Below are 16,785 nucleotides of genomic sequence, written 5' to 3' on the forward strand. Positions count from 1 at the left end.
CTGACGACTGGTGGCATTCGAACTTTTTGGGCCATTGCGTCGGTTCTTTTTCAGGCCACAGTTTTGCATATGCCTTTTTACAAAAGTGGGCCGGCTTTGTATATTTTTTCATGGATGTAGCATTCTTGTATGGACATGTATACTCTTTTATAATTATCATGATAACTATTTGTATGATCATCGATTGCATATTCTCCTAATTAAACAACATCTTAAACAATAGAAGAAAATATCGTATGTAACATTAATATTCATGAAAGCAAAATATTGCAACATATCCGATACGTATTTATATTTCATTCAGGTTTTCAGTTGTTTTGCCATATTTTGGATTATCGATGTTTTCGACGTCACTTGCCGGCAACAGATATGTCAATTTCTTCCTGTCTGGGTTTGCTGAAGTAATCGCCATATTCCTTTCGTCGTTCACAATAAACCGCTGGGGGCGCCCTAGGCCAATCGCAGTGTTCTGTCTCATCAGCGGTGTATTCTGTTTCCTCAGTCCTTTTCCAAAGAACGGTGAGTGCAGCTCCATTTGGCTTTGAATGTTGATCAATTTAGCATCACTATCAACCGGTGACAAAGAGTTAAATTTGTAAAGAATACAATTAACAAAAAATACAAATGACCACACCAGAAAAAGACATAATTGTCACATTACCGGAGCAAGTCTCCTTTTTTCGTAGACATTCGCTCAGTGCGAAATCTTGAAATATCCCTCACCGTGCGGAAAAGCGTTCAACTCACTATCGACGATTTATTTTTCAATTGACTAGATTTCGTATGATATGGCAATAAAACTTACGGGTCCAAAATTTATGGCACAAACTCAATTTCCTCCTTAAATTGGTCCTCCTTAAAGTGGCATGGGAAGTTGAGTGTTCTTTCGCTTCTACGTAGTTTCCAGTTTCGATCGTCAATTGAAGTGCTTCTCCCTGTAATCAACTCAGGTAAAAACGCTCGACAGTTTAACCTATGTAGGAATTTCTAGTGACAATTTGAAAATTCTAATGAATTTTGTATTTCACAGGTTTTCAATACCTTAGCATTGCCTTCGCACTTATAGCCAAAGTCGGGGCTGCGGCTGCCTTCTGGTCTGGTTTCGTATACGTGGCCGAACTCTACCCCACAGTGGTCGGGTAAGTGTCTTTGCTTATGTGCCGAAACACAACACACATGTGGGCATCGACGCTGCATGTCGCTTCTTTTCTCAAATAAAATAAGCCAGGTATATACGTTTCAAGGATTCATTGATACTTTCAAGTACGTATACCTGTACAGTCTGAGTAACTGTAAGTGTTGATTTCTACAGTTTATTGGTTCCTAATATGTCTCTGCAACACGGACATTACTGGGCATTTTCACGTAACGAGTTCAGCACCAAGCGTTTCGACATGCTATTAGCAGAACGACGAAGACATTGTTTTTTCACAAACCGGGGCTATTAAGATATTTGTCATACGTTACGGCTAACACAGCTTCAAACATAAGCTTACGTGATTCGAATATTTCTCGGCCAAGATTCAAAAGGAAGAACTAACAAAAATAAGTGTAATACGCAGATTTCATCTGCATCTGGCTCAGACCTGATAAAATGTCTATCTCTTATTACTTGTGTTTCAGGAATAGTGGTTTTAGCCTTTGTATACTGGCAAGCCGTATATCCACGATCATTATGCCCTTCATGCGATTGCTATCCGATGTATGGCAGCCTCTTCCGTACGTCATCATGGGATCCATGACGGCGTCATCGGGAACGTTGGTGTTATTGGTACCGGAAACGAAAAACCGTCCTGTACCAGCGACGATTGAAGAATTTGAAATGCTACACAAGTGAGTGTGTGTTAGCTTTAATATCGTTTGCTTTTGTCCGTAATTTTGTTCAGTCTTATGAGTTGACGTGTTTGTAGTTTCGTAATGGTGACACTGTTTTTTGCTTTGTACTGACGACAGTGTATCGGTCTATGGCATGGAGGGAAAACTCTGTACAGCACTGTGAAATCAATCACATTGTATAAACGGCATAACCATTGTTCTTGTCTGGAATGAATTTCCGAAATGTCACGGCGAGTAAATGTAGAAGCATGTTTGACACTCTTAGCAAAAATACTGATAAATTGTACATAGGCATGAAAACATAAGCCATAACGATATTGCCATACGTTTCGACCAGCTTTTCCAGTGGTGCAATTTTGTCGCACGTGTCGATTTAAATACATATATAGCATACGTTTTTTGTCATTTGTGTCAACAGTAAACGAAGAAGGCGAAGGGAAAGGGCGACAATGCCGTGGTATCCGGCAAGACAGACCACACGTTCTGTGAATCTGGCATGAACTCTGATGTATGAGACCTTGTCTCTGATTCTCGAATCAATAAGCTGACTTGCTAATGGTCCTTTCAGTTCAGAGGAGATCGGAAAAAATCTCCTGATTTTCGCAAAATGCAATGTTTGATGAAAGGGAAAAAACTGTTGACAAATTGCAATCTCCATCTCAATCTCCAACGTTTGGGACTCAATACTTCCATGTCTTTGAGCTTGTGCTGTATTTTCCTGCTGCCATTAAGATAACGTTATCGAAGGCGGCCTATATTGTCTAGGAACCGAGTTTTTATATACCTATCTGGACCAAGAAAGGTTGGACTAACGTTTTCTCCAGGGAGATAAATGAATATGTAGGAAACGTTATTGTAAGCGTTCATAGTGGAATACACTTGAAAATGTCGTATTTTCTAAGAAGTACGAATGTTTTCTTTTGTTTTTTTCTTGTCTTCCTTTTATGTCGAAAGGATGATTTGTGAAAATTATGTGAGCGAAAAAGGGGAAAAGGTTGGAAAGTATTAATGATCAGAAGTATGATTTACTATCAAGGCTGTTTTTAAAAAAAAACTGGAAAGATTTGCCTTATGCAGAGCCCCTCGAGACAAACAAAGCAATCTTGATTCAGATGATAGAAAAGCAAAATACAATTTTAAATTAAAGTTAAACAGTTTAAATGCACAGAGTCAGTATTGCGACTGACAATTCAGGAACTATATTTCGTTGACAGTGAATAGTAGGACTATGTGTAATGCATGTAAACGAGTTTGATGACCTTGGAAATGATATTTATTGAATCCTGTAGAAATTATCTTAAGTAAACAAGGTCAAGGAGACTACAATGTGTTGACGTATTTCGAACGTTGTCTATTCGATTCAACTCAATTCAGATACTTGATTGTCTGTCCATAAAACACAAATTTATCTTTCGGCTCATCAAATTTAAATTAATAATGTGGAACAGCGACATAAATGACACCAAAAAGACAAATAGTTCATACGCCGCAATCCTGTGATAGGATACGGTTACGTCAGAAAAGAGGGTAGGGTTATTTTGAAAGCGGGAAAGTTACAATTCAAACTTTGAAGACCTTTGAGTGTAAATATTTACTTATCAATAAAATCAGGTATGAAACTACAATTTAATGTATACCTTGTCTTATTCGGAAGAGTTCAAGATGCTTGCTTAACACAGCTCAAGATGATTGGTTTACATAGAGGCAAAACATTAAATTGAGTGAAACTTATTTGAATACTAACCGCAAAAAAAACACTTGTACGAAGAAAATGACATCAGTGAAATGGACAGATAAATATATATTTGCATAACGAGAATATCAGTTATGTACATCACATGATTGAAGTATGTGAAATTAATAATCTTACACCAAGTGATGTGTTGATTTTTAGAATTATTGATGGAATACTCTAATTACGATATCTAAATATATGAAATTGGTATATGGTAACATCTCAAGGAGAACACACTATATTTTGGGTTGGCTGAGTGATATGACTCGTAAAACAGAGCAAGATTTCGCTCAAACAGGTAACGAAAGCATTCACCTCCCGTTCGCAACCATGCAGGTATCTGAAAAACGTACAGAACATTTTTACCACAATACCCATACTTGCCATTGTTTTAAAGAATAACTACTGATTTCTTCGTCCACTTGACCATACATTAAATTAATGTGTATGTTGTACGCCAAGGGAGAAACAAATGAAAGGTAGCTCAGTTCGTCACATTATCATTCGTACTGCCCATGACGTCATGTAGATATCAGGATGGAGACGAAGGGACATTTGCCACACAGATGTCTCCTATCCACCAATTTAGGCTAGGGTTAGGGCGCCGTCATTATTTACGGCCTGGGTGTCGGAGGAATTTCATCGGAAACTCCGAAATTTCGAGTGACCCATCACCCGCCAACCATGGTGAATTTGAGTAACCCCTATCTAACACAGAAATTTTGACTGACCCCCACTTATAAAAGTTAAATATCAATATAATTGTAAAATTTACAAAAAATAAACAAAAGTAACGACCTTTCAAATCCTGGTGTAGTCCTATCCCGCTATATTATCATCGATTATCTCACGACAATTGAAAAAAGGTGAAACCAACAAAGTGACAACAAAAGTATAGATATAAAAGCTCACGTTATAACCAGTATCCAACCATATAGCATTGTTTAATTTTGATCGTTATCATGATAGGGTTTTCAGTAGTATATCTGACTGCGCAGAATTTGAACGTACAGGGGGAGAAAACGCGAGAGGCTGTGTCAGAGGGGTGTCCCTATCTTGCGTGGAAAATTTTCAGAAATTAATATGTGAAAGTATAGCCTGGTGAAATCTAAGAGGTTGTTTTTTATTTTTATTTTTTTATTTTTTTAAATAAGTAAAACTGTTACAATATCCCAAGGGGGAAGAGCATGAGAGGGAGTACCCCCTCTCGCGTCGAACATTTTGAAAAATTGATGTGTGTAATCATGGTGCATTCTGAGAGGTGTTTCAATTTATTTTGCACTCGGTAAAACTGTTTGAAAATGACATTGAACACTGATATATTTATTACATTTTTGCATGATCATGTTTGAGCCACAGTATTCAACAACCAAACAACGACAATACATTTTATAAAAAAACAACAGTTCTATTTGCCGGAGAAGACCAAAGAATATGCAGGAATGGAAAATCTGCAACCTTCTTGTGTCATTTGTAAAAACTTACATTTCTGTAAACGATGGTAGAGGGCCATCTGTCAGAGTCAGTATTTTTTAAACCATTCATTATTTGTTTGCAACCTCGCCAGTCGTGCAATGTCTCCAGCTGCCAGCTTCTAATGTAAAGCCTAAATACGGTATCAATGGTGAAATGTCGAAATGGTTATTGAACTGAAGTCAATTAAAATATATGTTTCCGTGATAATAGGCCTAAAGGATGAATTCACAACAGTTCAGTTTTGTCCTAGATCCCGTGAAAAATTTGAGAAATTGATCTGTACAATGGTGCATTCTGGTGCAATCTGAGACATATATTCAATTTGTTGTTTTACTAGTAAAAGTGTTAGAACATCCCAAGGGGGAGAGCACGAGAGGGGGTGTACCCTCCTCTCGCATCGAAAAATTTGAGAAATTGATGTGTGTAAAGGTGCAATCTGAGAGGTTTTTCAATTTGTTTCGCACCAAAAATTAAGTATCCCCACATTCTGCAGCCACATTTTGAGCAACCCCCCTGTAGCTTTCAATTTTTTGAATGAACCCGCATCCTATTCTTCCGAATTTTATTTCCCCCTTTGGAGATAACACTGAGATGGCGTATAGACGTAGGAAACCCTTTTTGGATGGCGCTGAATATTTTCTCCACGACTATAGATTCGAATTTATCTTTCATAACAAGAGCTCCGTTTATACATATAACACAAGCCAATATCGAACGCTCCGACCATATCGAGCAGCAGAAAATTTACAGACGTTCATTACCTTTACGAATTGCACCCGTTTATCCCGGAACGTTGATCTACCAAAAGACTGGATGTAACATCAATGTTGCAATGTGTTACATATCTCGTAAACCCCTCAACTCCATTAACTCCGTAAAACTCCGTGAAATCGGTAACTCCGTAAAAATTGATGAATTACCTAGGCCGTGACCAAATGTCCGCAGTGGAAAACGATTATATATTAAGGAGGCATCATGGGCCAGTGGCTAGGGCAGTGGACTCACGATCATATGGCCATGGTGTTGTGTCCTTTATTTCTCATTGCTCCTCCCCACCCAGGAGTGATGGTTACCTGGTAGGACAGTGATTGTAATGTGTGTGTTTAGCTCTGCTGCGCTTATTGGCTGCACATGTAGGGAGTTGAGTGGTATCATATTAGGTCCAGTGACCATGGGTAATAATAATTGTAAAGCGCCTTGAGCACATGTACTTGTGGATATGTGCGCTATATAAGAACCCAAAATTATTATTATATTATTACATGTGACTTATAATTGTCAATGTAAGCCATATCTGTGTTTTGAGATTTTAATTATTGAGCCCTTTCAGCGCTATAGTTGAACGGAACAATTATGATTTTTTAAAGTTTACAAGGAAGTGATTTCCAAAGATTACCAAAGTATCCTTGAATTGAAGTTCACAAGGTTTGGCTCTGCATAAGAGGGTATTTCATTCCTAATGTGAACATACTAAATGCTATTTTTATTCTGATCCGTGTTTGGAAAAGAAAAATTTCTCCTCATAGGTTTGTCAAGTGAAAACCTGATACTGGTCTATATTTTTACTTACCTGTGATTATAACCTTCAAACCAATAATATGCCAAGACTCGGAAGCAAAACCGGCTCCCTAAACTGAGCAAAAATAACCATTATGTCAAATTTTGGGTTAAGTTAGGGACCCCGAGGCCAGTAGATACGAGGAGGATATTAAAAGCTTATCCGTAAAATTTGGCCTAAAGTTAGGTGTACAAGTTTGGAACAAGATAGTTTGCCCAAGCTTCAACAAATGTATGCAAGGATAAGCTTCAGCGAATCTTCTGTGTACCAGTCTTAAATTAAGATCGGCACGGTCACCATTGGACTGAGCTTCGGCGCCAAGCTTCGTATAACCTTTGACTAAGCTTTGACCAAGGTACTGCACAATCGCGTGTGTAGTATATGGTGAAGAACGTATGTAGTCAATTCTGGCGATCGAGCGGCGAGAGAAACGATCAATTACCAAGGGTAAAGCTAATTTGCTGAATGATATTTATCTTGAATACTGCCTGAATCGAAAGAGACATAAAGTACTCATATTCTTAAAGTTCCATTAGCTGTATCTTCTGGCGATTTTTCCGTTAGTTTTGATTGAAATGATCACTGGCTCATGTTGAATAGCCTGTCAAATAACAGAGAATCGCATATTATTCGGAAACATTACGTGCCCTACAACTAAATAACATGTGATTTTACAACGAAAATTTCAATTTTTGTCCGGACAGAAATACAAACTCTGTTGACACGTGGATTGCAACGTAGGCATTCTTCTGCACCTGCGCGAGCCATTTACAGCAATTTCAAAATAAATATTCATTACTTATGCCCGGTACTTACGTCGTAGTCCATTGTCCGAGCACGTTGCGTAGCCTGATGTCTGGCAATCCACGACGCAATGTTGTTTTGATCCCACGATAAACGCAAACTTGTACATCTGGCGTGATCGCGGCGTCACCATATCTGCGTTCTCCCCAGCACGCTGAGCATGCCAGACGTCAACAAACGAGCTCGGAAGGGCAACACGTTTGAACAAAAATTAGCAGTTTTATGTGGCTATAACATCACTAATCATGTTTGTTTCTTCGTAAAACAACATTTTGCAACAAATATGAGCCTCCAACATGGAATTTTCCGAGGTAAAAAATGGTCAAAAGTTACAAATAATGGCCCTTTAACGTTCAATACGAGGTTGAAAAAATGTTGGACTTCTTTCCAGTTTCTAATTTGCTTCATGCAGTACTTACCTTTTGAAAAATCTGCATTACCTGTTATAGAATTTATTACAGATGTAATGATGTTATCTGTAATAATTTCTATATCAGGTAAGTGTAACATTATATTACCATGCCCTGGCTGTCGCATTTTGATTGGTCAAGCTGAACCACGTGACTGACCACAAATACACAGTATGGTCTGTTACATGCCCGTGAATATGAAAAATCAACTCAACATATCGTAACTTTACAGCTCAAACGTAAATCATAATCAAAATAACAAATGGAGCACTTGTGGGCCAAGTTGAGATACTTTGTTCTGAAAATATCTCCGGATTTGCCAATTTTGTACATCGCGTGTGACATTTTGTCGCGTATTGCTCAGTTCTGGGGTCCAGTTGTCGTTCGCTCCGGAAATTTCGCAAATTTTGACGGTTTTCTTCGGTTCCTTGATAATATAATAGAAATGACAGACTCCGCTCTGACCATTAACTATAGGTAAGCGGACGAGTAGGAGGCGGTTTACGGAATTTAACGGTACAGTTTGCCAGTAAAACTCCGAGGCCCGCAGGGCCGAGGAGTTTTATGGCAAACTGTACCGTTAAATTCCGTAAACCGCCGACTACGAGTTCGCTTACCGTGTTATACCACGAATTTGCCGAGTTTTTGAGCCTTGTTTGCACGCCGAAAGTTTTTATTTGTAACTTTAGTGCAGTGCACGTTGAAACTTTGGCAGGAAAACATTGACGCGTTTTGACACCTTGTTGAACGAAAGTATAAAAAAACAACCCATGATTGGATAAAACAAAGTTGACATGTGTTGCTATTGTAGTGCGATGACGTGGTTGAGCACCTGGTTTTATTTGAATTGTATGAATTTGCTTGATTGGTTGGTTGAATGAAGTGAAAAGGTGTTTGCAGATCGACGTTAGAGTCACGCTTTGCTCATTTGGGTCGAAAACTTTGAGCAGCATACATGCAATTGCCGAGTCGCTCTACGTAGTTTGATATGGCGGGTGAAGTACAAATGAAAGCTGTATCCGGTGCACTTCAACTACCAAAGCCAAAGATGGAAAAGAAAAGTCCCCTGTCACGCCAGTGCTAACGGCCACAATCGGAAGACCAAGCTACACATCCACGTCAGAGAAAGGCGCAACAGAAACAGCAAGTACAAAAAAAATGTGTCTAGATCCACAATGACTGTGGTACTGCGTGTTTGCTTGTAGCTAGATTTAACTTTACCAAAGGTGACTGAAATCTCCACATTCAGTGTTTGACAACTGACTTTGAAGTCTTAAATTTCAGCTTCGAATGATCGTGATAACAATAACCCTAACATAGAAGTGATATTTGCAATCAATACCGTTATTTCACGGTGACCTGTAATTGATTTTGAGATGTACAGTCGTGCAAAATTAATTCAGTCCGGTGATTCTTTTAAAGTGTCTTTACTCTGTACTTGATGGTGAAATAAATTCCCTTCTGGTTAATGTCTCGCATGTTTTTTTTACTCGTCGCCACGCGATTTTCTTTTGTTTAAAAAGTGTCCATCTTACAAGTTCTTTTGTTTAAAAGTGTCCGATTTCTAGTAAATCGGACAGTTTTTAACAAAAGAACTGTCCGATTTACTAGTAAATCGGACACTTTTAACAAAAGAACTTGTAAATCGGACACTTTTTAAACAAAAGAAAGCCAGGTGGTAATAATAAAATATTCGGTTATGGAAATTAGAAAGCATGGTTAGAACAATGGGCACGAGGCGGAGAGTGGTATAACGTTTATTTATGGCGCGGGTTCGAGGAAAGTCCAAATTAACGGGCTCGGCAAGCCTCGCCCGTTAATATTGGCTTTCCTCTCGCCCTTGCCCATAAATAAACGTTAATGTCAGCGCGTCGCCCGTTATTTCTATGATAAATTCTACATCAGAACACTAGTGGTGACTTTACACACAAAAAAACTATCAAACTTGATAAAATGCTTAATAAATTTAGCTCCTAAAGTGCATAGAAAAGCATCTGGAAAGCCACCAAATAGCTGTAAAAAACCATAAAATCTCAAAATTTTCTAAGGGGAGACCCCCTTTAACCTCCTTCGAGAGGGGACCACATCCTCCCTCTCCAGCTCTCCCCCCTGCCGACGACCTTAGGTCATCAGCCGCAGCGGCCTTGAGCTTATGCCGGTATTACGGTAAACGACTGCCCATGCAGGTGTGCAATATTTGCATTATGACACACTTATAGACGCTCCCACCAGTCTGACGAAATCTAAGCTTACAGGTCGACCTCCGTGTACTCGTTGATTGACCTATGATGGACTAGCTTCTATATAGTTCAAAAATATCATTCTTTTCAATTCACGTATCCGCAAAACCATGTCGCACTCAAATAAATAGTTTCAGCACTGTTCTTTATCAATTTGCTTTTTCTAACTTTATTTGGCTATAGTTTTACATTTAAGAAAATAGCATAGGCACTTATATATTCGTTACCACTGTGACGACAACACGTTTAAGGTGCCCCGTATATTATGTTTGATGTGAACTTGCGAAGAATATTATTGATGTCTCTTGCTTCGAATTACCTTAGTAACGTAACAAAAATACAATACTTTCTATCAAATTGAACTGAATGTTAGTATAAAAATATTGGACTTGGTGCAATTTATGTATTATACCATACAATATCAACGTTAACTATATAAAGTCCGAAAATACTTACACAGAAAGTTAAAGATATATTTCATATATTTCCATTTAACTCCCGTCCTAGATATTTACAAATACTAAAACAATACATGGAATGTCCTTGTTAGTGTGAGCAAAGGCTGCATATCACAGAACAGCATGACACACATAAGGTCTGGAATTGCTGCCATGACAAAACGTGGATAGCGTACATGGAAGAGAGTGATAATGTAGATGGAAAGAGAGACTTACGGCAGATAGAAGCTGCATTACGCAGGTGTTATTAGATAGGTAGAAATATGAGAGAGAGAGAGAGAGAGAGAGAGAGAGAGAGAGAGAGAGAGAGAGAGAGAGAGAGAGAGAGGATTATTTATTGCACCGAAACTTCTTATATGGCTTTTCTTTACTGACTACAACACATTCGTATTTTATTGAGTTAAATTTCAATTGTAAAATTGTTCACAGTGTAAATCGCCGTTTGTCTTCTCGTTGGCTACAGCGAACAGAAAACTTCATGACTGACTTGTCATTTGTTGAATTCAATCGTAGTAGCCGTAGTTACTGTATCGTTGGTTCGCCACCTGTGATAAACAGACAAGTAGAGAGAACAGATTTATTAAAATTTCACTTTCAGGATATTTTTCCATTTTGAAGCTGACATGTTCCATTTTCTTCATAGAATGAGAATTGCAAACATAGACTCTTTATTTGACTATCAGCAAAAAAAGCGTCTCACCTCTTGTCCGGTTGCAACATATGGAGTTGTAAAGTTTCCTTTCGTGACCTCATAGTCGATGGGTGGCATATGGCTAGGTCGAAGGTCAATCTGACGAATTGTTTCAGTGTATTTCTTCTGATGAAACAAAAAGCGTAAATATACACTTGTTAACTTTTGTTATATATTAGGGAACAATGTAAAAGATGTTCGTTATAATTTTGCCAATTAAACGGGCACTCTGATCGCTGTTTCTGACAAAAAGCGAAGTCTGTAAGTACTGAGATGAAGGGAAATACGGATGAAGAATAAAAAATGACAAGAGCACAATGCGGCTTATACACAGCAAGAAAACTACAGGCAGATTTCAGTACATGCCTGTAACAGGGTCTGACCAGTACCTGTAACAATCCTTAATAAATAACCTCTGTCACAGGATCTGTAAAAGTGGTCAGATATCAGGGGTGTATGAACAGGTCCGTATCAGGCCTGGTATTAAAGGAATATATACAGTGATGAAATTTCTACGCGTACCCAGCGCTGTGCACATGACTGAAATACAGGGTCTGAAAATTAGTCAGATTTCAGGGGTGTACATTTTCAGAAATATGGGCAAATTTTGATGACAGAAATGAATACAGGCATAATTGTGTGCACATTAAAAAATGAGGCTGTACACAGGAAATCTTTTACACGTCTTTTACAAAGGCCTGTTACAGGCCTGTATACACATTGTTGTGTACAGTTCTGTAAATAATGTGATAGGACAGGCAGAAATTTTAGGTCCTGTCACATCACTGTTATGTTATCACAACACTGGCCACAGACCAGTACATCAGCCCCTGTCACAGCAATGTGACGTCTTTGCTGACACAGAGCTGTACCACCAGGTTGTGTCAGGGTCTGTACAGGGATTGTCACAGGGGCAATTTTTTTGCTGTGTAACTTAATCACTCCTGGCAATTAAAAAATACACAAATCAAAACATATAAATCCTTTGCAACATCGGAGAAAATGATCTCATCTTAATATATCAGGGAACCGTGATAAATAAAGTTCTAAGGTTAACAGGAAATAAAGCATCGTCTATCTGATGCAAACTCATTGCCATATCAATACAACTTGAACTAGCCGTCCATCCATCTATCTGTCCCTAAACCCATTTTGCCCCATGTGCGTATCAACACAATACCGTGTACATGTATGCATATTTTGTGTACATATTACTAATCCGCATAAATACATGTTATACTTACCTCTATCACGAACGGTTTTGCCAGCATCGTTGTCTTTCTGTACTCCTGCATACGATTATCAAACCCGGTCGGTAGGGCGACGACCCGATCGTTGTTGAATCTGTCCAAGAACTTTGTCTTCGAGTCTTCGGACGCCTGGGATTCTTCGTCTGCAAATCGCTCTCGCTTCTTTCCTGGTATAAACGTGCCCCTAGGGAATCGTTTGACAGGGCGGGGCCTCTTCCTGTTGCACGTCACGTAAGAGATCGCGAGAATTATGACGAGAAGCGCCAAAGCTCCACCTAGGGCAGCGGCCGATATTATGACTATCTTTTCGGAAACTGCATGGGGGAAAAACAAATGATTTGCGTAAGTCAGAAACTTGTTATTAACGGCAGCATTTAGCGTACATTGATGTTCACTATGTTTTTGCTCTGCATGTTATGAGGCTTACGCATACTTTACTTGTAATATCAACTGAGTCTTATAAACTGTCGTCATTTAAGATTACAGACGCACAGACGATAGTACTTTCCCGCCATACAATTTCACAAAATGCTGCACAATAACAGAACTTAGATGTTTCCAAAATGTTCAATGGTCAAACTGTGTAAATGTGTTGTTACCACTCAGAACGTATAAATAAATGTCAATTTATTGGCCACATCTGCTTTGTTACGAAAAAGTCTAAATATTGTAAGGGACAAAGATTTGATAGAAAATGCCTCACCTCCGCCATTTTCGTTTCCGTTTTCAGTTGGTATGGCTGTCGTCGGGACTAAAACGTTGTGACATACAAGAGAATGGAATGTTAATACTCTGTACATTGTTTGCAGGTTCACAGTATCGAAAAAAAATCTTCTTTCCTCCTTCAACGATTGTGATTTGAATATTGTTATTAATTTGAATATTTCATTTACTGTGCACAGACAAACTGTTTTCTTGACAATCAAAATTGACCATTTACGGCACAGCAGATAAAATGCACTAGCCTGTGTTTACATTACCGTAGTATGATCCGAAAACTAAGAAAGTTGATATTCTTCGCCAATGTCTTTAATTGAAATGTTTTCTCAGTGGCATTTTGAACGTAACGTGACTGTTTGCTTTGAATATTGAAAATGAGATTTTTTCACTCAATCGTCGACATGTGTCGTGATACGAAAGTTCTCATTCTACACCTCGCCGAATTTGCCCTAACCTTGGAGAGATACCCTTTATCACTGGCTTTGAACCTACCGACTCGAACAAACTCGACGACATCTGTGTTCACGACCATCTCTTTAAAAGTTTCCGTTTTGTTCATTCCTTCCATGAACGCTACGGCGACGTCTCCTTCTACCACTTCGGCCGTCTCCTCGACAACAACGTCGTATGTGACATGGACACTGCCTCTCCTACGAAAAGTAATGTTTTTCAATCACATTGTTGTAGCGGTTTTAATAAGCAATAGAGATGAATGTTAATTGCTTTGAAAGAAGTTTAACTCAGGCATGCCACGGCAGAGTTTTATTTCAATTAATAAGACGAATATACAAGATTGGAATTAATAAGGGATAATAGGATCTTTTAAATGTTCAAATTTATCAAAAGTGTTTGGAGCCCCTATAGCTAAAAGTTGCCATATTACAAGTTGCACATAATATGAAATTAATATCCTAAAAAGTCGTAGATAAATCGTACATTTGCTGATTAAACCAACATTACTACAATATCCTATTCTTCTAAACTAGCTCATATTGTTTAAAGAATGATTTCTTGTCAGAGTTTCTGCCCGTTTGCGACAGTTTGTTACAAAAGTGTCTCCAGTGAAACAAAACCACATAAGATGCGTACGGCCGAGTGTCATATGCCTCAAACACTAATATTTTCTCTGCGATGTATGCGATATATCATTAGAATAATATTTTCCCATCCATACAGAAACGTTTTTTCCACGTGAAGTACACTTGTAAAAGGTAATTCAGCAGCAACTTACGTGAAAGAGTCGACATTGATGCAGTTGAAATTATCCGACAATGCTGATGCATTGAACAATTCAGCCAGCTACAAAATACAAATTTGATTTGTTAGTACAGTCTTGTGTTTAACTTTTAAAGCCTAATCATTTGTAGTGTGATTGTTTGTCTGTCTGTCTGTCTGTTTGTCTGTCTGTCTGTCTGTCTGTGTTTATAACAAACTAGTTGACTGTTCAAAGAAATAAAAGGCAGGGCAATAGTTTGCCATGATGAGAACTTGAGTGATTTTGACACGATAACACTCTGATTTTGATATCATAATGGCGTATGTTGTATCTTTTGGTTGAATAGAAAAGCCTAATAGTATTAAGTATGAAAAGTCCAATGTCACATTTATTTTCCCTCCGTATTGGAATAAACATAAGGACAGCAGGAATTCATATTAATTTCTGGACTGAAAGGTTGTGTCACAGTGGTCCGTGTAGGCGAAATATTAGTGTATTTAAAACTCAATACAGTATATAGAGTACACTAATCAGACCATGATAAATATAAATGCATTTAGTCTTCGTTTAGAACATACAGTATATACATGTTATACTGAATAGAATCATACCATAGATGACAACTGTGCAGCCGTTTCTCCATATTCGCAAGTTCTGGGATTAACCAGTGCATCTTTCCACTCGATTCCAACCTCGATAATCAACGTGGATCGATACGATTGGCCAGAAATTGTGCCCTGGCAAGAGCCCCTAGTGATAGTGGGTGGACAGGTCGGTCTGAAAGTTGTTTCTGCGAGAATTTCACTCGACGTGGTAGGGCCTTCAGTGGTCTCAGCAACTGTTGTGGGCATGTTTGTAGATTTAGCAAGGGTTGTATGCTTAGTGGTGAAAAGGCTTGTTGTACGTTGGGTTGTAGCATGGAGGTACCTCCATGGTTGTAGCAAGCGTGGATAAATCAGCTTGCGTCGTTTCTGCCGGTTTTGTCGTTGAGGGCGTTGTCTGTGATACTGTTGTTTTTACCGTTGTTTTCCCCATTGTTGAGGCTTCACCTGTCGTTACAGCCACTGTCGTTGGCGGTAGCGATGTGACTTCGGTCGTCTTTGGAACTGTTGTCACGTCTTTTGGTGTCGTATTCGGTGTTGTCGGCTGACTTGTCGTTCGCACTGTCGTCGGCGGCAGAGACGTGGCCTTGGTCGTATCGAACGTGGTCGTCATGTCACGAGGCGTGGTATTGTGGGTTGACTTGAATGTCGTGAGCGAAACTTCTGTGGTTGCCGGCCGAGAGGTTTCTGACATGGTCGACATTGGCTGAGTAGATTTATGAGTGGTGAGTAAAGTCGTTGGGTTATCAACTGTGGTCAACTTGCTTGTCGCAGATTTTGTCGTCTGTTGCATCGTCGTTGATTTAGTGGTGATCGGTAATGTTGTGAACACAGTTGAAGCAACCGATGTTGTTTTGTCTAGATTTGTGGTCAATGGCGCTTCTGTTTCCATCGACGTCGTCCCTTCTTCTTCAGCGGAGGATGTTGAAATCAAATCTTCTTGCATCGTTGTGAATATTGTAGTTTCAGGTTGCTTTGTCGTTGGGACTGAAATAAAACGCCGATGCTAATATAAGCAAAAACCTTCGTGAATGTTATCACACAACAGAGTTCAAAACAATGTTGAGTGAGATATAAACCATGAGAAAATGCCAAGAGAGTTTGACCGGTTGACCTCGCTGTTAATTTATGCAGGAAATTACAATAACAATGCTTGGTCGAATGACGCAGTGCCTTGAGGGTGGGATCACCGGTGGTATATGGGGAGGAGTACCTTCCCGATGGTGATAAGTGGTGCAGATTACCGTCGCCTAGGTGACTGGCGTATACGCGTGCCAAAAGACACCTATGGTTGATTTCCTGTTGACCAGTCGGATGGCAGAGTTGCAAATACCTGGACTGAACCATTTGGTTTTTTGTGGGTGTCGGTGGTACTTTGACAATATAAGTAAAGATGCACATATATTGAGTTTATTGTCTTGTTTATGAGCGGCCAGTATTTCCAACAGCATAAATTATGTGCATTTGCCCTTGAAGGAATAAATAATTTTCGAATAAAACATCGCGAATGTAACTACATTCCTTAAGCTCGACGTACACTTAAGTGCCCCAAAGAACCATGAAATCGCCCGACTTTCGATTGAAGAGATGAGTTTTGCCAAACCGCGTATACAGAAAAAGTGGCAGATGACTTTATTTTTAGAATCATAGACAGTATAGCGAGATGTAAAAAATGTGAAACAGGCTCCCCACCTAACTATCCTAAATGTTTTTGTGTCGAGTTTGTGTTTGATTCGTTTCGAAAATGTGTTCCTACATTCTTATCCGATTGTTTGTGTTAATGAAATGT

General features: G+C 39.0%; 2 protein-coding genes across 2 annotated transcripts in view; one reads left to right on the top strand and one right to left on the bottom strand.

Moving 5' to 3' along the window:
• The first annotated feature begins 299 nt into the window (after window positions 1-299).
• LOC139136127 (organic cation transporter protein-like) lies at window positions 300-3,265 on the top strand. Its single transcript, XM_070703893.1, has 4 exons — window positions 300-519; window positions 1,031-1,139; window positions 1,624-1,833; window positions 2,255-3,265. The coding sequence occupies exons 1-4, from the start codon at window positions 339-341 to the stop codon at window positions 2,334-2,336; spliced, it is 582 nt and encodes a 193-aa protein (XP_070559994.1). The 5' UTR covers window positions 300-338; the 3' UTR covers window positions 2,337-3,265.
• A 7,755-nt stretch (window positions 3,266-11,020) lies between these two features.
• Window positions 11,021-16,785, bottom strand: part of LOC139136264 (mucin-22-like) — a 29,746-nt gene continuing 23,981 nt past the window's right edge. Inside the window, exons 6-13 of the mRNA XM_070703992.1 lie at window positions 15,359-15,983; window positions 15,006-15,321; window positions 14,410-14,477; window positions 13,671-13,828; window positions 13,162-13,209; window positions 12,453-12,772; window positions 11,218-11,334; window positions 11,021-11,062 (exon numbers count right to left, since the gene is read on the bottom strand). Of these exons, the coding sequence (XP_070560093.1) occupies window positions 11,021-11,062; window positions 11,218-11,334; window positions 12,453-12,772; window positions 13,162-13,209; window positions 13,671-13,828; window positions 14,410-14,477; window positions 15,006-15,321; window positions 15,359-15,983 (1,694 nt within the window). The remainder of the gene's footprint in view (window positions 11,063-11,217; window positions 11,335-12,452; window positions 12,773-13,161; window positions 13,210-13,670; window positions 13,829-14,409; window positions 14,478-15,005; window positions 15,322-15,358; window positions 15,984-16,785) is intronic.

Source organism: Ptychodera flava, chromosome 7 (genome assembly GCF_041260155.1).
Source record: "Ptychodera flava strain L36383 chromosome 7, AS_Pfla_20210202, whole genome shotgun sequence".
NCBI classification, from domain to species: domain Eukaryota; kingdom Metazoa; phylum Hemichordata; class Enteropneusta; family Ptychoderidae; genus Ptychodera; species Ptychodera flava.